This window comes from Grus americana, chromosome 17, assembly GCF_028858705.1.
Source record: "Grus americana isolate bGruAme1 chromosome 17, bGruAme1.mat, whole genome shotgun sequence".
Taxonomy (NCBI): domain Eukaryota; kingdom Metazoa; phylum Chordata; class Aves; order Gruiformes; family Gruidae; genus Grus; species Grus americana.
This window is the reverse complement of record NC_072868.1, coordinates 10,623,917-10,644,402: the sequence shown is the minus strand read 5'-3', so window position 1 is coordinate 10,644,402 and position 20,486 is coordinate 10,623,917. Positions and strand designations below refer to the sequence as shown.

Genomic DNA, 20,486 nt, shown 5'->3' with positions numbered 1-20,486 from the left:
GACCTTGTAAACCCTGCAGTGCTCTTCAAGGATCTGCAAATGATGGCAAGGAAAAGCCAACTCACATGTGTCACACTGCAATCTATGGCAAATTTCTAATGGGGATCGCTGTTCAAATGAAAAATCTATAAGGACCGACACACCAAATCAGACTGCAAAACAGTGTGGCCAGCATACAGGCTTCCCCTTCTGCTTTCTGCTGAGATTATCAGCACAGATCAGCCTTTGCTTGCCCTGCCCTGTAATCTGACTGCCAGAGGATGCTCCTTCTAGTACAGACTGCCTGGCAGAACAACACTTGTGCATAACTCCTCTGCTCCTGTCCCTAGAGTAATCATTTGCAACACGTAAAAACCATTAAACACCTCCTCCAGACTGGCAGGTGCCAGCGAGTTGTTCATTCTCTTCCAAGGCTGCAGGGATCTCCATGGAAAGCGGGCTAAGGGAGCTCAGTCTGTGCTCTCCATGCCCCTAAACACAGGGCACCAGAAGCCTCGCAGCTTTCTGCCAGCACCCTGCCACAGCTGAGCAGCAGCAAGAGTCCCCAGGCTGGCAGGTGCTGACGGTGACTTTAAACATGCACTTGAACATCCTCACTCCCTTGTCTGGAGCTGAGCAAACAGAGGACTGGTGCTTTCAGAAGAGAGGTGCACGGTGACTCAGTCGTTGAGGGGGAAATCTCTGTCAATATGTAGGCAAATGATGGATTGCTCCATCTGCCCAGGTGTCCTTGTTACTCCAAGGAGGAACCAGTCCGTCTACTCCATCGCTGCACTTTATGATATCTCTCCCCACAAAGGCCCTTTGGAGGCTGTTGGATTTGGGGTTGGGATATTAAGTGTTGCTAGCAGAAACCTACCCAGAGTGCCAGAGGAATAGGCCTGAGAGACCTCACCCAGTCCACCTCGGCCATCCTATACTTATGTCTTTCCCCATCTTTGCCAAACCAGTTCTTAAAAGACCTCCAGAAATGGATATGCCACAATGTCCCCAGACAACCCATTCCAGTGAGTCACTAATCATTAGTGGTAGGAACGAGTGTCTAACCTGCTGCATTTAAGACTATTACCTCTTGTACCATTCATCACCAGATTGCTCCATTCCTTTCTGCAACAGTCTCTTCTGTCCGTGAAGACTGCTCAGGTGTCCCACCGCACACTCAGCAGCACCATTGATCCACCTCTTGGACCCCAGCCCAGAACAAACACACTGACCTTATACGAACAGGCAACACGGTCATCATCTTCTCCATTTGTCTCCAGTGTTCTTCCCCTGTCCAGGCGTGCTGGTGTTCCTGTGGCGCCACCGCAGCTGGCTCTCTAGTGCATTCACCTGGTGGGGACGAGAAAGCAGCAGCTCTAAGAGGAGTCTGCACCATTGCACAGATAATCTTCAACCTGTCCCACATACAAGAAGTAAGTGCCGGCTCAAACTGGCGTTTTAGTCTGCGGTTGCAGAGGTCTGAGCTCACAGAGCTCAGCTTCATCTCTTCTCTCCCTACTCTACCTCTTCTGTACATGCCGCTAATTCCCTGTGATCGGATGGTTGCTCCTGGCTCTGGAGGACACAGAAGTCACAAAGGCTGCCCATAGCAAATAGCTAAATCCTGCTCCTGGGGTGACTCCATGGAAGACAGACATTGGAGCACAAAGTTTTACCTGTTTCCGTAGGGAAGCAACTGTCTTCTCCAGTTCAGCCACAATGGACTCGAGATTCTCTCTGGAGGAAGGGTTTGGAGAAGGCGCTTCATTTCTGGGGTCAGGGACAAAAAGTGAAAGGGATTATGCAAACGTCAGCTTCCTGGATGAGAGAATCATTCTGCATTCTCCAACATCAGCCTCCAAGTAAGCATCAAACAGAAGGGCCCAATTGCCAGATTCACCTGCCAAGAGATGCCAACCAAACAGCCACTCAGCCCAGATATTTAAATATCAGTCGGACTCTGCACTAAAGCGTTGGAGGACTTTGACCAAGCTCAGCATCTATCTACTGAAACACCCCTGACCTCCAGACCTCTTCAGAATGCCAATTTCAAAGGCCTGAATTGACTGAGTTATTAAAAACTTTTCTTATGCTTCGTAAAACGGAGGTAAAACAAGTGGTGATACTACACCTGGGGAAGGGAGGCTTATGCTTGGCAGGGTTTTCCTCTGGGTAGCTGAAGCCAGGAGACCTCTTGCTTCGGAACCGCTGAGAAAGAGCTCTGAATTGCCCACGTGTCTGGCAGTCTTGGGAAGGAAGAGAAAGTCTGCAGTAAGCATTCGTGTTTAAAGCAGAACCATGTGGACTGAAGGCAGCACAAGGCAGCGCTGCCCTCCTTCACCATCCACCCTTGACCACCATCTCTCATGCTGGGGGGGAGGAGGCAACGAAGGTGTGTAACAGGGCACCCATGGCTCAGCTGGACATCTGTAGCCAGTATATAGCACAAAGGGACCATGGTAGGATCTGTGGTTTAACGGTAGAGTTTTACAGACTCCTAAATGAATCTGTAAATGATAAGTGGTGGAGATCACCATACCTACATCCTGTTTCAGTTTCTCCCCCTAAGCATGAGCTATTGGCTCCTGCCAGAAGCCCTCAACTAGGCAGACCTTTGGCCAGATTCAATGAATCTAACAGGCTTCCCTAGAGAGGTGGTCGATGCCGCAAGTCTGTCAGTGTTGAAGACGCATTTGGCCAATGCCCTTAATAACATGCTTTAACTTTTGGTCAGCCCTGAAGTGGTCAGGCAGTTGGACTAGATGATCGCATGTGACGAGTGCCACCCAGAGCCATCCCCACATCAGTTGGTGCCAGAGCAGCCTCCTTCCTTACCCTCACAACAGTCCTGCCACAAGCGGAGATCCACTGTGGGAATCTCTTCACAGCCGACCATACCCTGTGGGTACGATGCCACCTGGAAGACATCTCTCTGGAGCTGCTGGATGTTGTCACTGTTGTCACAGATGACACGAGCAAGGGATGTCTGTCTGATCTGAGTCAGCTGTGCCGGCGTGAAGACTCCAGGATTCTCATACCAAAATCTGCAGTGGGTTGTAATCACAGCATGACTCAGGAGTAGGAGAGGAGGACAGGACGTGAAGCTGGGAGAGGGAGAAGAGTTCCCCTACACCTGTGCAGCAGCACCCACACCCCTCAGAAGGAGTTTTTATTCTGGTGTCAGGTGGCTTCGAACACAGACTGCCCTTTTCTGAACACCTGAACCCCCGTGAGCTGCTGGCTGGAGCTGCAGGGTGCCACCACCTGCAGGTACAGCCCATCGCAGGGGAATCCCAAGGCTCAGACAGCTCTGCTGTAGCAGGCTGGGACATGGGTGAACTATGCTCCTGCCCTAAGTGCATCACCAGGCAAAGATATGTCTCATTCACACAGCGGCAAATAGGAATTAGAAGGAGCTGCTGTGGACATTTTCTAGCATTCTCAGGAGACATTGGGCACATTCTCAATGGTCCTGCAGTGAAATGAGACTCATTAAATCAGAAAAGGACACATTGACAGTAACTCTGGCAAGTCCTTTTGCAAATTCACTGGACAGAGGAGACCCTTCCTTGTATCATAAGACAAGAAATAATAAAAAAATACAGGTTCTGTTCCTCCCCATAGGGAGCAAATCCCCTAAAACAGAATACCAAAGACTTTGGGTTGACTCCAATGATAATACCTATCTCCATCCCTCAGCCTTCTGAACTGCGTCGTTAACAGGCACATCAGCGTCGGTCCAACTCTGGTACCAGGGACAAGATCCTCCACCATCAGGGCTGGAAACAGGTCAATATTTTTGGTAGTTCCATATAAACTGCAGGATAAAAGATATTAAAAAATAAAAGTTAGAAGACTATCAAAGAGTGGACATAAAATAAATCTGATCCTATCATAGGAATTTGTATGCAAGGAACTCATCTGGACAATATTTACAATGGTCTTATCTAAAAGACAATGGGATAAAGGCATGCCTTGGAAAGAGGCAGCCAGCACAGATAGGATGCAGTTTAGTCTCACTGGAAAATAGCTCCAAGGCTCAATCTGCTCCCAAACTACACCACAGCAGTGCCTGATGACATTCCACTCGGAACCAGACTGATCACTTGGAGAGACTTCATTTGTCTTACCCCGTTCTCAGACCACAGCTATTACCCTATCTTAACATCTGTAGGTAGCAATATCTAGGAAGGTTATTTGATGGGTGTCCAGGGAGGATCAGAAACTTTTCACTGACTGGTGTCCAGTGATTTTGATGCTTCCAAGTCCAGTACCTCCTGAGCTTTTCCCTGATCTCCAAGTTCTTTATCTCATTTCTGAGGTCCTCAAACTCCTGTGCAGATGAGAGGTTGCAGAAGACCCTGAAGTCATTGTAAGGTGGAATGCCATGGTCTCGCCCTCTCTGGATGTTGATAGCGGCCAAGTCCAACGAGACGGAGTGTGCCATGGAGAAGAGTTTCTCTGTCAGCTCCATGTTGAGGAGTTCAGAGGGGACCCGCATTTTCCCAGGAACCCCAAACAGCCCACGGAGGAGAGGATCGATCCCAGCCTCCTGTGTGATCCTGAAAGGGGAGAAGAAGGCCTTGTGCAGAGGGATGTGGCCTTGGCGGATGGGCTGGAAAGTTTCATTCAGTCGGTACAGGATAGGGTTGATCAAGGTGTGCCCAAAGCGGAAGGCAGCAGTGGCAAAGGCGTTGAGAATCCCCGCGTTGATGTTGGGGTTGTAGCCTTTGTACTCACCCAGCATCTTCATCCCAGCTTCCCCAAGGACCTTGGGAAGCCACTGGGCATAGGTGATATGCTGCATCTGAGCACCCACAATCTTCCGTGCCTCGTGATACAGGAGGTCTCCATCCCAATGGGGATTGAGGGCTGACAGCTCTGTGGCAATGCGGTTGTGCTCCCTGAACCAAAGCGTGTGCATGGCTGTGAGACCCAGCTGCTCATTGGCACGGTGGTCTCCTGCCAGGAAGCACGGCACAGGGCTCTCGTTCTCATCTCTCATGCACTCAGTGGGTGGCCCCACAGCAAAGGGAAGGAGATGCTTCCCCGAGCTGGGCACAACTTGCCCTTGCTTCAGTAGCCCATTTTGGCTGCTCAGATCCCGCAGCTCCCGCGATTCCTGCTCTGTGCTGCCATAAACATTGGAGGCATCAATGTAAGATGTCAAGTGGTTGATCTGCTCCCTGGCATAGACGGAGTTCATTAGCAGAGAGGTCATCCCGCTACCGCACACGGGGCTCGAGCGGACGAAGAACATGCACCGCCCGTTCCTCACGCGAGGGTCATTGGCAGGGACCATGACGGAGAAGCAAGGTGGGTCATTGCTGCACACCTCGCTGCAGGGTGCTCCGTCTGAGAAGCGGGACATGCTAATGGCTGCCACCGTCTGGTCCATGTCGTGGTCCAGAAACTGGCCCCACTGCATGAGCATGTGTGTGAACTGGTCATCGGGGGTGATGGTCTCAGTCCCAACCATGGCAGTGGAGACGAGGCGGGGTAGAGGAAGGGGCAGGTCCCTGGCATCTTCTGCCAAGGAAAATCCCCGGGGAAGGTTAAATCCATTCTGGTAGGCAGGTTTGAGGAGCCTCTGGAAGGCTGTGAGAGATGCACCCCACATCGGGTGCTGGAGGTTGTTGCAAGACCCATCGTGGGTCCTGTACTTCTTGTGGAAGCAGATATCCGAGCAGTTCGGCGTGCGGCGGTGGGCAGAGCAGCCCGACAGGTTGGCGATCATGTTCAGGTAGCGAGGGGACACCAAGTCATTGTACCGATAGCCTGTGAAGATAAAGGCAAAGCACCAGGTCAGACCACGGCCGCTGTAGCCAGCCGTTTCCTACCATCCCGTGTAAGGGCTCTGTGTGAAACTGCTGCTGAGACTGTCAGGGTGGGCACGGGAAGGCCAGGTCTCTGATCACGGTGTTGCTATGTAATTTATGGAAAGTTAAATGAAGCACAGGATTGTATCAGGCCCACTGAGACGAAAAGAAGGGGAAAAGCGTTTAGTATAAACTGTGCGGAGGTGGGAACCAGAAATTTTGTGACCGGCAAACCAAACTGTGGGGCTGGTCTCAGTCTCCATCCTGGGTTTATTTTACATCTCTCTGGGTTATTACTGCAACCTTGAGCACCATCAACCATCCAAACCCTACGTGACGAGCAGCAGGGAAGCTGTGGGTGACTGCCAGGGCGCTACGCCATGTGAAAGCGCTGAATAATGCTGCGCTGTGCGGATGCTGACAGGGCAATGAGGAGGAGAGGCTGGCAGTCCGACCAGCCCAGACAAGACCTGCAGCCTGGAGAGAGACTCCTCGCAGCCTGGAATACAAAAATATTTACGGGCCCCGAACGTACATGCCTGCTGCAAAATGACTCACACATATAGGTAAAAACACGCAGTGTATGGGAATGTCTGTTGTAGATAAAGGAAGTTCCAGTTAGCAAGTTTTGGAGTCCAGCTGCTGGATGCTTGGACCTCACTAAGTATTTTTGGTGTTGCATTGCTTTGTTGCTTGCTATCCTGCCTCGATAAAAGGAACCTGAGTGGCTGGAACCCATCTGAGTTTGTAGCTAAGAGCTCAAAGTAGTTGAGAGACAGAGGAGTGATACCTCCCTTCCTCTGATATAGCACCCAAATACTTCAGAGTTTTCAGTGTTTTTCTCATTGCCACTTAGAGGGCAAGAAATGTCTCTGTCCACAATGCTGAGGGGTCAAAACTCAGATCCACAAAGGTACTCCTTTGTGAGTTAGATGGCTAAATATTTTTAAAGATTAGGGCTTTCATAGCCAGTCAAGAAATCTTCAGTAAAAGAGGGAACTGAATCACTTTCCTGAGTACCGGGTTGTTACGGTAAACACAAGACCAGCCCTCCGGCTGTTATGAAGACCATGAGATGTAAGTGAGCATTGCAACCCAGACAACACATTCTTGACATACCCAAAATTGCACTTTTTAAACTTTCTGAATATGTACACATTGCTTTAATTTAATCCTAAGCACAAAGTTAAGAAGGGAAATAAAATCTCTCCTACCTGTGACATTCATATCCACGATTAGACCTTGTTGCACATGTTCCTGAATCAGCTGCAAGGTCCTTTCAAAGATCTCACCTGCCCTGGCTGTTTCAAGGGTGTAGGGGTCCCGGGGGTAACGGAAGAGAGCCAGCAAGTCATTGGGCGTCTTGGGGCGTCTGTTTCAAGCAATCAGAAGTGATGCAGGAACATAAAAATAAACAGACTCTGTTCAGAGCAATGAGACTCTACAGGCAGCAAGAGTCAAGCTCTAAGCGTGGTCTGGTGCTTGACCCCCAAAACTAGCGCATAAGAATGATGTGGCTTGCCTGTGTATTGCAGATGATTAAAGGAAAGGATATTTTTCCCCAGGAAAATACACATATTTAATTTCCTTAGCATCTCTGGCTTTCTTCTACCATAGTAATTTATTTTTCCCTTTTCAACTGCTGAAACTCAGAGGTTTTGGGCTTAATACAAACTGCCTACCTTTCAATAAAAACATATATTGGGGTGGAAGAAGAGGGAATTACCATTCGCTCAGGAAGTCATTTTTCATTGAGGAAATGGTTAGAATTACTATATTATTATTTCTGTTCACCCTACACAGAGTCAGTTACATTTATAAAATGACTATGTTGATTATGTTCTTTTCTATGCACTGTCTCTGGAGCCAGTTCCAGCTGACAAAATATACATTGCAGATATAAGTGACACAAGAGATGATATTCATGTATCAGATTTTTCCAGAATCCCAAATTCCTGTTATGAAGTTCTGTCACATCCTTACACCTAACTTGGTGCAGCCTCGAAACAATACTGTAGCTTTCATTTGCGGATTGCCAACGATAAAATGAGATTTGAGAAAGCTTCATTCATTGTCTTTTTTCTCTTTTCTGCTTCAAGTCTCAGATCTTGGCATTTCACGCACTTACCTGCTGAACAGCTCAGTGCGTGTTGAATTGATGGCGTGGTCCACGCTGCTGATGGCTTCCCGTATCGATGTGGCTACAAACGTGTCACCGCTCCGACCAACATCCGTGGCTTTTCAAAGCAGAAAAAGAACAAAATATTCTAAATTTACTTTGATATTAACTTGTTTTCCAAGCCCAAGAAAATCTGCATATTAGTACAAGGAACTCCACTGCAGGTCAAACTGCGTGTCCATTTGCAACATAAACACCATGAATTTATTTTTTTAAAACAGATATTCTGAAGAAGAAATTAACTGCCTGCAAAAAAAAAGGTGACTTTTTCAGGACATAGCTGTGGAACACATATTCAGAGTTTGCTCCTGTACAGCTTTGCAAATAAATGCCTGCTTTGGTTGGTGGTTAAATTGGAAAAAGAAAATGTAAAAATCACAGTGTGTTAACCCAAAAGAACGTATTTACTTCCCACAAAAGAAACTTCTAAAATTCACGAAATTAATTTGAATGTATTGGTCATACATTAATTTTCCATTTGTGGAACACTTCTAATTCAGTTCACCTTTAGTGTTAACACATCAGATACATAATTTTAAAACAAAAAAGAAAGCTCTTGTTTGAATACCTTCAGAAGTAAACACATGCATTCTTAAAAATTTTAAAACAAAAAAGAAAGCTCTTGTTTGAATACCTTCAGAAGTAAACACATGCATTCTTAAAAATTACTACAGAATGCATTTTTTAAGCCAGGGTCTTTGTCACAGCTGAACAAACCAGGTCCCATTTGGCTACCAGGGTATGCAATAGCCAGCTGGAAAATGAGGTACCAATCAAGAATAAATCACAGAAATTACCTTAGGAATAATTTCAAACAACAAAGAAATATCAGGTTATTCTCAGCTCCTTGCATACAATCCCTGTATAGAAAATTATACTAAATTCATCTAATAAAGCTACCACTATTCACACTGGTTATTCCTGCGTGCTTGAGGAATAGCCCTCCACTTATATTTTTAACCTTATTGCTTGCTTTTGATTTTTTTTTTCCCTTGCCAGTTCTTCCCTACCCTCTAAGTCCAATTTCCACTCTTGACCTCTGGTTTGACTAGCAGAGGCATGCTACTCCTCTTTATTCATTACAGCTTGCCTAATGCACGGAGCATTAGCTTGAAAACGAGCGACTTATTTCCCATCCCCAAGGGACCAAGCAAACATTTAAAACCCCGTATTTGCAGTGACAATGTTGTTCTTCTCCCTCCCCTGGCGTGCAAGATTACGGTCAGACAATGACTTGTGAGCGTGTTGGCACATTTTAATAAGTTTCTTCCTCCCAGCAGAGGCAGTAACGACACGCACGCCGACAGCTCGGCTTGCAGGAGGCGGTTTAAGACAACACCTTTGGCTTTGCAGGGACCGATTGCAGCTCAGCTGAGAAAACAGCAAGGAGCAGCTGGGAGGTGCGTGGGCTTACACAACGCAGGGATTCCAATCATGCCTGCGAGGGACCTGTCTGTAAAGAAGCTAAAGAAATAACAGAGTTATCTGTTCAAAGTGTAGATATCAATGCAGCACAGCCCCTCTTTGCATGAGAAGACTCCAGAGGACCACAGGAGATACCCTACCGGTGATGGTGAGCTGCATAGCGCTGGAGGTGAAGCCAAAGGGGTTTCTTGCTATGCACTCGTATCTGCCCTGGTCAGCCACGCCGAGGTCTTGAATGGAAAGGGTCCCATCTTGGCTTACGTGGAACTTGCCACTCTCTGTGATCTGGATACCCTCCTGTTGCACCATCAAAAGACAGAAAACGTGTCAGGTACGGAAAGCCTCCCATCATCCCAGCCTTCAGTCTATTCAGCAAACCCACAGACGGATGCGATGAACTGACGTGGCCACCAGATGTTAGTATTGCTCTTCCAAAGAAACCAGAAAGCCATCCAAGGACATCTGCTCTTGCCTGGACCCACTGTGAGGAGGTCCTTGTTCAGCTCCTTCACCCTGGTCCACCTCCAGGCACTTGCTGCAGGGCACAGACACCCCACGCATTTCTCTGTGCTTCTTACAGATGGGCTGGCTGGAGAGAGTGCTGTGCCCTGATGCTGTCACGAAAGTTTCATAGCACATAAATAAGTCTAAAAGTCTTCAGTTTTGGGACAACCGAGACTGATGGATTTTTGCTGGCCTTGAACTGTAGATGCCAGCTTTTGTTCTGGGCAACACTGCTGATCAAAGTGCTGAGCACCTCACTCAAACCCCACCTCTCAACCTGGCTGGTGGCTTCGGGCTTTACTTTTTTACTCTCCTGTTTCTTAACATCTTTCTGCTGCCCTGCCTCAATCTAATGCTTACTCTGCTGCCCTCCCAGGCTCTTTTCTTCTGCTCCCACTGTTGGCTGGAGCCCAAGGCAAGCCACAAGGTCACCTCCCACGAGACCTTTGCAGGGTAACTGAGGCTCGAGCATTTTCCCCTCTAATTTGTTCTGTGCCTGATTGTGCTCATAGGCAGGGCAGGTCCCAGTGAAGGTCACAGGTGGTGTACTATGGCACAGCAGAAAAAAGTCTGAAGAGCTTCATCAAATGAATCCTTGAAAAGAGCAGCCAGGCTGCAGCGTGATTGTGAGGGATTGTGGCTTTGCCCCATCAAAGCTGGAGCTAACCAGCATCATCCAGTTCCACCAGTGGGAATCCTGGAAATAAGGACAAACTACTTAGAAAAAAATCCATTTTCAGTTTTTTCCAGGAATACTCAATCAAGCATTTCTAACATCCTGGAAAGTCACTGGCTTCAAGTTACTTGTTTGGAGTAAACAGGAATGTGTGTTGCAAGGCTTCAAGCCTGAGAAAGGGCAACATTCTTTTAGATCATTAAAAACCCCAAATCAGTGAAAATGTTGGTCCTTAAATTTTCATCAAACACAATTTCTTCCATGTGCATTGCACAAATTGATTTAATTAGTTGAGCTGGGAGAGGTGTTTAACGAGACAGTTGCTTAATGCCCTCCCAGAGGAGCCATCCTGCTTCCCAGTGACTGTTGAATACACGATATCGTCTCTTACTTTGACCCAGGTTATGGTGGGCCGAGGATCTCCTTGGGCAGTGCAGGTAATCGCAACATCCTGGCCTGTCTCTGCCACCACGTCTTGAGGGGGATGAAGGAACACGGGGATCACTGTGTAACACAGGGAAAATGTCACAAGTGCAAGAAATGCATCAAGGAAAACAGAGAAACGTGTGTGCAAAACACCTCAGCGTGGGGAAACCATAGCTGCTGGGCTCTTTCTGCTGTTGCAAGGGCTCTTCAAAGGAGTGTCAGTTTACTCGTGCTCTGTCTCTCTACTAAGTCCTCCGTAATTTACGTTCATTATTTTCTGCTCCTATGTGTCTCTACTTGGGGCAATCACATAGGAATGTGCTGGGTACTCTGTCATTTAAAATCGTTAATTCAAAGGCTTTCTAGAAAAGACGCTCTAGCTGAAACAAGGATTGTGAATTGATTCAGGAATTATCGGATGAGGCTCGCTGGCAAGTGTTAGTCAGGTCAGATTAAATTAATTCAATTGTATTGATCTTGTTGGTCTTAAAATATTCTGTGAATTCTGTGCTTGAAGCATGTGATTTCATGTTTCTAGATAGCTTCCTTCCCTCCAGTCTACCATTAGTAAAACTCTGCCATGTTTGTGAACAAGCAGGGATGTTTGCTTATTTAGAACGATTATTTATATGGGAACAGAAAAGAAAATAAAACCATGAAAGCATTCCTGTGTGACTTGTATTTTACAGAGGCTTGATTTTAGAGTACTTAAATTTAGGTTGAACCTATGACCTGGCAGCTAATGTTTAAGACAAACGTATGTGGAGCCAGATAAATCTTCCTAAGAAGGAATCAGATTTTTTGCAGAATATTTCATTTTAAAAAGAATCTTAGAATTCATTCCATAGGAAAGTCAAAATTTAAAAATCATAAAAAAGAAGATTACTAAGAATTTAATGAATATACTTTTTTGCAAATCCTCAGACAAAAATCTTTTTTTTCCTCTCCTTTCCTCTACCAATATTGTTTTCTTAATAACAACTCCCAAACACATTACAGGACCCCATTTTTCACTCTAACTGGCCAGCTATCAGCGCTCATCTGATGGGTGTTAAAGGTTGTTTCTGGTCACATAACCCTGCCCTAGTGTTCATTTGTGCAGATGCCAACCGATACCATCCCATTCCCTGGCCACACCAGATGAGTTTCATTCCCACGGCTATACTTTTCCTAGAATCATCATCACAGACTACCAGATAAAACAGCTTCTTCCAATTTACAAATCTTGGCACTCTGGAAACCTCTTTAAAGTTTCCCACCAACTGATGGAACTCTCAGGGCTAGACGTCTGCTCCCAAGCAAAAGCAAAATCCCATCCCGTAGGAACGAGGGCAATTCCCTGCCTTGTCAGACAGTGTGTTATATACCATAATGTTAACTTAATGAACCCATTTGCCAGCCCTTATTTCTCACAGCCTCATCAGCTTACCTCGTGGGGTCACCGACAGCTGCACCGGGAGGGTCCTCACTCCGATGGCGCTGATAGCATGGCATTCGTACTGGCCTTGGTCATGCAAAGCTACCCTCATCACCCGCAGGGTACCTGTGGAGAGGATGCTGTGCCTCCGGTCATTCGGCAGTGGCCCACCTGATCAAACAAACAGTGCAATTTGTTAATTGTCTGTGAAATTTCTCTGCCCATCACTGGAGGTATCTGTGTGATATTTAAACATTTCGTTTCCTTCCCAACATGACATCAGCCACCCTGAAATGCCATCTTCATCTTGCTAAGTGTGGAACAGGACAGATGCTGCTCTTCCCACACCCAGGATCATGACTCGAGTTGTCTTGTCTGAGCAACTGGAAAAGAGCTGGTACTCTTTTTTTTTTTTCTTATATGTCTCTTCTAAGTGCAAACTGCAGATTTAGTGACACCTGACAGATAGCAAATTGTGTTCAACTATCCAAACTGGCTGTTTAATAAAATAAATGGAAATATTTAGCATTGTCTTTTAAAATTCATTATTTTGATTTTCTTTGGTTTGGAAATTGTGTTGTTTCCATATTTCCTCTATTTAAGGAGAAAAGTTCAAAATTTAAATGCTTTACCAAACCCAAATAAAATTATTAGAACTTCTCAGTATAGCGACTTTTTTTTTTAATATTCCATTTTCCTCCAAATAAGGGCTCTATTTATTCATCCCAAATACCAAAAGGAATCTGAATCCTCCCCACACTGTCAAAAAAATCCTCCTCTTGTCTTGCTCTTCACATGCCTTTTGTGAAAGCACTGTCAAGCCTGGTTGATCTGGGGATCGCCGAGTGACCTAGCAAACCTGGTTGCAAAGAGGTTGTTAACCTTACTTCTTGTCACTGTGCTCCTTTCCATATCTCTAAGAGATAGCTTCTGAAATCTGGGCAGTGGAGGAAAACAGGTTAAAGGAGATGGAGAACATGCTGGTGAAGGAGAATTTCAGCTGGTCCTTCTTACGCTGGTCTGCGTCAGGGCTATTGCTGTGGAAGCTGGAATACAATAGCCATGAATTCTCCACAGCACTAAACCATTAATTATGGCTTGTGAAGCATAACGAAAAGTTGGAGGGCCTCTGGGCCAAGTGTTATTGGCTTCTGTCCCAGAAAGTGTTGGATGGGATCAGTTCAGCGGAGCCAGCGCTAACAATCATCGGAGACTGTAAAAGTTCACCACCACCTGTTGGCCCAAAGTGGTTTTTCCTAAGCTAAAAGAAACCACAGAGGCGTGTCAGTGGTCAACGATGCTCTCCTGCAACGCGCTTCCCAAGAGGAGCAAATCAATGACAATGACGGAGAGCTGGTACACGGTGATACCCACCGACATGGAGTGTCCAGACCCTGCCTTTTCAAAGGAGGTAGGAAGCCACCACAGGAGGAAGTTTGAGGCTTTCCATGGATTTCATGCTGATGAAAAACAGCACATGCCTTCCTTCAGACACGATGACTTAGTGTGTCAAAGACCTAGGAGGCTCACTCCTCAGTGCTTAACATCATCCTTGGTGATGTACGACATACCTCCCAGTGTGACTAGGTCTGTGCTGATCACCTTCTGTCCTGCGTCACCACTGTGAGTCACGGCCCTGGACCAGCAGCTTGGCTGTTCTCACCCACACCCTGTGGATGGTGGCATGGGAGAGAAAGAAATCGCGAGTCAAGTGAGGCAGTACCTGCCCTCGTCCAGGCAATCACGGGTGGAGGGTGACCCTCAGCAGAGCAGGGGAAATCCACGCTTTGTCCCTCAGTTACTGTCTGATCGGTGGGGATGAGGAGAAACCTGGGAGAATCTGGAGGGGAAAGCAATGACTGAGCAGCAGGAAAAACTCTGGCAGCAAGCTTGGGTTAATTCTCAGTTCATGGGAGCAGAACTAGTCACGGGGCTTAAATACAGCCCCCGCAACCAAGCACTTTATCCCAGAAATGCCACCAGCCTGGGACTCCTCACCTTGCACTATGATCCTTGCTGTTGCCTGGATGGATCCCTCAGTGTTGCTGGCATTGCAGTTGTACTGCCCCTGGTCCGAGAAGGTGACGTTCTGAATGAAGAGTCCTCCAGAGCTGGTGATAGCAAAACGGGAATCCTGCGGTAAAGGAGAGCCTGTGCCAAGGGTCCAGCTGATGCGAGGGTGGGGGTGCCCAGAGACCCCACACTCCAAGGTGACGCTTTCCCCAATCAGCACTTCAGTGTTCTGCGGCTGGATCACAAAAGTGGGCTTGGCTGGAAGGAAACGAGTGCTTCAGAAACCAGAAGTTCTGCTGCCTGCTCAGTTATGGGCAGAAATTGCTTGGACTACTCATGCAACCCAGCTAGCAGTCACCTGGCTCTTCCCTGACCTCCAAATCCTTGTTGTGAGAAATTTCTCCAGCGCTACTTCCTACCGCCTCCTCCCTCCCAGTCACTTAGTGCTGGAACATCCCCACTCCTCCGTCCCCTTCACCCCTGACACCTCTGTGCTGCAGAATTCATCCCAGCCTCCGAACTCCCTACCCAGCCCCAAATTACCTTCAATCTCTAATACCCAGTTTCCCACTCCTGTGAAGGGACCCCCTAAAGCTCAGACCACACTACACTGTTGGCCACTCTCTTCCCCAGCACGCCAAGAACATCTTGGCACATACAAAGCTGGGACTGACTCTGACTTAGCTCCACTCCCAGCCCCAACCTGAGCTGGGCCTTCAAGGGGTGCACAGAGCTCAATTACATGGGGTGCCAAAATAGCGCAGCACGACTTCTTGTGTCTTGACTTCCCCAGCTATGTTCTTGGCCATGCACTGGTAGACGCCTTTGTCCGACTCCTTGGTATTCTGGATCATCAAGGTACCATCTTGCAACAGGTTCAGGCGGTTGTCATCTTTCATGTCGATCTCATTACTGAAAAACAGCCGCAAATAGGCAAAATCTGAAAGGAGTAAAGACTGGTGGTCTTACCCAAGCTGCTGGGGAGTGAGGAGGCTTTGCATGCATTGCAGTAAGCATGTGTCCCTTGAGCTGTTCTGAGACTTCATGAAATTTATAGCAAGAGTTATGATTTACAGCACAGAACTTCAGCTCCAGCTCTGATTTACTCCCTGGGTGAGCTACTTTTTCTCTCACCACTGATTACATATGACATTTACAGCCCATCAGGAGAGCATACTGTTCCCATGCAATAGCATCGTTGCTATTGTCAGGGCATCTAGGCCCAGAAAGCTTGTTCTCATTATTTACTAAGTGCAAATATAATAATGAATTAATATTGTTATTGTGTGCAGCCATTTCTATTCAAACAGCCTCAAAGGCCTCAGGGGGTCAAAAAGCTCTGAGTAAGTCACTGTGGGACCCCAACACAGCTTGGACTCCAACCCAACTCAAGAGCTGTGAAACATCTTCCATCTTTCTACAATGACCTGCGACTCCTGGATCCCAGCCCACAGCAGAAGGTCCCACTGCTGCATCCTATTTGTCCCAGCACGAAGGAATCTTGGATGGCTGTGGATGACTGAAAAGGGAGAAGGGACCTCTCTCCCCCTAGGACAAAGGCTGAATCCACTATGCAAACTAATATGTTTGCTGGGCATTTATTTAATTCCCCTGATGTCTCCTCGCTCTGGTCATATCTTGTTTGCAGAACATTTATTATCATTACCCCTCTTACAATGCTATCTTTGGGAGCCTGCCAGCATTTCCCTAACAAAACCTTCCTTCCAGGGGGACTAAACTCAGCCATAAACTTTTGCTCTGTGCTGAAACTCTGCCTGGTGGGGAGTGAGCTGAAGAAGCACACATTGATCATTTTTATTAATAACTGAGCCCTATTCAGGCTCCCACAGACAAGAAGCTCGTAAAGCAGCAAAGTAACTTCACTTCCACAGTGGGCAACTGCTTGAGCACAAAATATTTTATTGTGCAGCATTTCCCAGAAATGCTTTGGCATCTAGCATGGCCATATATTTTTTCAGTGTTGCTGTATAGAACGACAATCTATACACTACTCTGCAAGGTCTGTCTTTCAATGGAGACCAGTGATTTTTCCCTTTGAAAATGAGCCATTCTCCCAGCACACCAGGCCTTCAGTGAGAAAAACCTAGAGACTACAAGCATTTCAGCAGTTAATAAATGGCAAGCATGGTGGCTTAGAGAAACATGAAATACTAATTTTATTTTCTGATCAAAAGACAATTGCTTTCAGCCTGCAGAGTATGTTTATGGGAAAGTTATGAGCTCTTGGAATCCATTACAAATGCAGATGAAACATTTCAAATGCAGATGAAAACGCCACTTGGATTACGTGGTCACCAGAGAATTCTATTAAAAGGAAGGTTAATACAACCCATGGAATACCCATGTCTGGGTTGTTTTTTTTTTTAGGTTGCGTGAAACAACTTTTGTAATTACAGGGAGTCACTGAAGAGCTTGGTGCTTGAAAACCTTTGCTACCCCAGGGCTCATTGTGTGCGACTTACTTGTTGTGCAGCCAAATAATTGCAGGCTTTGGGTTGCCTTCTGCCCTGCAGGTGAAATAAACTGTGTTTCCCAAGAGGACGTCGACATCATGGGGTTCTGAGGTTATGCGAGGCCTCTCTGCAAAAGACCGTTTTAACACAACTCAGTCTAGAGCAGCACAAAATGACCTACAGCCCAACCAGAGAGCAGCGGGTAACGCAACACCCACCCTGCAACCCCCGAGCAAGCGGGCACCAGCAGAACCCTAGGCACAACAGCATCCACTCAGAGCCACCCCAAGACTTCTCGCCAACATTAGGAAAACTAATGATATCAGGGAGGGAATAGCATCGTTCATCTGAGCACGCTAAAAGCCCTGGAGAATCGAAGCAGCTGTTTCTATTGCATGTTGGGCAGTGGGTCAGCTCCCCGCAGAGCCCCAGGCAGCGCTGAGAAAAAAAAAGACATGGCTGTACACTGGTTCACTACAGCTGCCCCAAGACTTGGTCCCTGTCTCCCCCAAAATAGGCGAAGAAGTCAGTGGCATCCTCACTTGGGTTTTCTGCCCCTGGCAGCCTGCTGCTCTCAGCAACTGCCTGCTCCATCTGAACATAGCACCAGCTCTCTGCAAATCACACTACTTCCCTTTTGACAGCATTTTATTCATTATGTCCCTAATTCATCAGCCGACCCCTATTCAACCAAGCCTTTCGCTATGTGCTTCACTTTAAGATGTACTCAAGCACTAAGCAAGTTAAACATGTAAAGGATGTGCTAAAATAGGAAGGAATTTATGTACGTGGTCTGAGCGCTTGATCTTGATTCAGCAGAATACTTACCCATCCAAAAATCTGTACGCTCACCAGTAATCCAGTAAAACCAGCTGGATTATTCATAAGAGAGAACCTGCCACCTTCCCCAGTGGAAGGTTACTCCTTGGACTGCAAGTTAATGGCTTGGCCACTTGTCCCCAGTAGTAATGCAAGTGCAGGACCAAGCCTACCACAGCCCCGTGGTACAAAATGCTGATCCAGTGCAGATTTGCTCCACGGGTTCACATCTGCTAAAAAGTGGCTAGTTAACTTGATGCCAGCAGGCTTCGTACGGACTCAAACATCAGCTGCCCACATCATTAGAGCTTTATGCTGAATTATGCATCATTTGTCTTTCTTTCCCAGCTGGCACAATACCAGCGTAAAAGCCTAATGCCAGCAAAATCTTCCCACCAGGTGCACTGGCTAATTTGACAGACATCCCACTGTGCACCCATGCCTAAACTAGAACAAATTTACATTAATGGCTGTACCATGGCACCGGGTGTGTTGGGGACAGCTCGTTGTGCAGGACATCCACTTGCAGCAGGTCCTATTCCACGTGTCCCCAGCTGCTTACAGTAGACCCTTCCTATTCCCCCATCCCTTGAGGTTACAGACCTATTTGTGCCAATTCAACTCTTTGCATGGCTATGCCCTAAATTAAGCTCTGAAATGGTCACGATTTATTAAAAAAAAAAACCAAACATAGAAGAAAAGCTGAATTCAAGGGAAAGCTCTTAAAAATCCAGCTGATCTCACACATCTGGCTCACAGCACGGCCACGCACACAGCTGGACTGGCATATGCAGGAGAGATGCTAATAGCTGTCCCGGGCGACTGAGAACATGTCAAACTGACTGTACCAGCAGTGAAGGATCAGGAAACCACAGCTGACACTTGTGCCATCCTCTGCCAATGCCCGCACTTAAAAGTCAGAGTTTTGTCTTTTTCTATATGAAATATTTAACTTTGGATTTTTTCAGAACAAAACCTTTCATTTCAAAATGGCATTTTTCAGTGAGCAATTATCTAAATTTAAAGAGTAACAGCTTAACAAACACAATACGCTACCACAGTCAAACAAAGCATTCAGCAACATATCTACTAGGAGTTTGCTTAGGTTTTCAGCTGTGTTTCCAGCCGTTGCAGCTCTCCCATTCTGTTCAGCCCAACGTGGAACATTTCTTGTGGTTGCTGGTTTAGCCATCGACCGCAGCAGGTCCTTTACTGGCCCTACTCTATCTAAAAACCAAGATGACACCCACCAGCCAAAACAGAGCTGCTTTCAACCCCCACGTGACCGTCAGATTTCTCTGCATTATCCTCGTAGCTCGTGTGACCCCCATTGGGACTTTTCCATTTCAGCAGTAAAAGGAGGGAGAAAAAGCAGGATGCCAGGAGAGGGAGGAGGGAGGGAAAGGGATGGAGGAAGCAATTCCTAGAGCAAAGTTCAACTCCACGGGCTGAGGGTGTCCAGCGAAGGGGTTTGATCTCGCTCACCGCAGTTAAACTCCTGTGTGGTCAAGGTGACGATGGAGCGCCCGTGCAGCTCCCGAGGAGCCTCGCAGGTGGCAGCTGTCTGGATACTGCCCTGCTCAGCGTATTTCTTCAGCAGCTCAGCCAGCCACATCAAGTCACAGTCGCAAAGCAAGGCATTGGAGTCCAACCGCCTGCAAGACCAAGGAAAAGGCAGTTCATTTCCCAGCCTCTGACTGCTGCCTCTTTCTCCAGGGGAACAGTCCTCCAGAGGAGTGAAGGATCACTTGGCTGGTTTTCCCTGCATTTGATTATAACCCAAATTAAAATCTGAGATAGTTCATTCCCACAATGTTTAAATAGGATGCTGAACCAAGTCAGAAGGATTTAGTTGAAAATCTAACATTACCCATCAGCCATTCCAGTTTCAAATGAAAATTATTTTGTAAACTGGATTGCGCATTTTTGGCTTAATTTGAGCAGAGCGAGACATGAAATATTAGGGTTTTCCCCAGGATAAGAGATTTCAACCTTTACCAAATTCCAGAAGAACAGTAGGTAACACTGCCTTTGTTAGAGCTTTCCATTCTCCTTTAGCTCCAAAACACTCCCCCTTGATTTAATGTGTGCATCGGATAAGCCTCTTTTTGTGACCAGCTGCTAGAGGTTGTAGCATTTCTGCACAACCATAGGAACTTTTATTACTGCATCATATGCCTGAACCATGCCGAATGGAGCACCAGTGACCTCCCAGCGCACCCGTGCTTTTCCCTCCACTGACTTCATTCCTATGTGCAGTGCTATGCATAAGGATAAATAAAGATTATAGGGGGATTAGTTTATGCCTCCTCCCCCCTGACAGTTTTACAGTAGATGGGTCTGGGCCATTGAAAAATGTATGGAAGAAGGGTCTAATGTTTCCAGGGACAAACACTTGAGAATGTGAGATTTTGCACAAGGCTATTATACAGAATTTTATAGACACCCAACCTTTTTCTCTGACACGTACAGACAACATTTCACAAGTTATTCCCTGTTAAAGAAAAGCAAAGCATTTTACCTGCTTGCAGAAATCACAGAGAGCTGCAGTGAGAAACAAATTATTTTCTTGTAGTTTAAAATCATGGCAGAACACCAAAATTCTTTAGTTTTTGCTTTTTTCCCCAAAACGCATCACAGAAGTTATTTCCAGAGATCATAAAAGACAAACAAAGCAAAGCTCTGGGGGTTTTAAGTAAGCAAAAAGTAAGCTTAAGAAACAGCCAGGTTACGTGAGAATAACAAACCAGGG

The 20,486-nt window shown here is 46.7% G+C and overlaps 1 protein-coding gene across 3 annotated transcripts in view; it reads right to left on the bottom strand.

Moving 5' to 3' along the window:
• The window catches only part of LOC129214051 (peroxidasin homolog), a 46,486-nt gene that overhangs the window by 1,944 nt on the left and 24,056 nt on the right, over positions 1-20,486 (bottom strand). Inside the window, exons 7-22 of one of the 3 annotated variants that reach the window (XM_054845077.1) lie at positions 19,220-19,389; positions 16,925-17,042; positions 15,184-15,353; positions 14,427-14,699; positions 14,152-14,268; positions 12,441-12,599; positions 10,977-11,089; positions 9,546-9,702; positions 7,930-8,038; positions 7,016-7,173; positions 4,257-5,760; positions 3,665-3,799; positions 2,818-3,026; positions 2,114-2,228; positions 1,659-1,752; positions 1,215-1,332 (exon numbers count right to left, since the gene is read on the bottom strand). In XM_054845077.1, the coding sequence (XP_054701052.1) occupies positions 1,240-1,332; positions 1,659-1,752; positions 2,114-2,228; positions 2,818-3,026; positions 3,665-3,799; positions 4,257-5,760; positions 7,016-7,173; positions 7,930-8,038; positions 9,546-9,702; positions 10,977-11,089; positions 12,441-12,599; positions 14,152-14,268; positions 14,427-14,699; positions 15,184-15,353; positions 16,925-17,042; positions 19,220-19,389 (3,694 nt within the window). In that variant the 3' untranslated portion in view covers positions 1,215-1,239. Of the gene's footprint in view, positions 1-1,214; positions 1,333-1,658; positions 1,753-1,852; positions 1,883-2,113; positions 2,229-2,817; positions 3,027-3,664; positions 3,800-4,112; positions 5,761-7,015; positions 7,174-7,929; positions 8,039-9,545; positions 9,703-10,976; positions 11,090-12,440; positions 12,600-14,151; positions 14,269-14,426; positions 14,700-15,183; positions 15,354-16,924; positions 17,043-19,219; positions 19,390-20,486 lie in introns of those variants that run through there. The other 2 variants (XM_054845078.1, XM_054845079.1) reach the window with 2 other exon arrangements.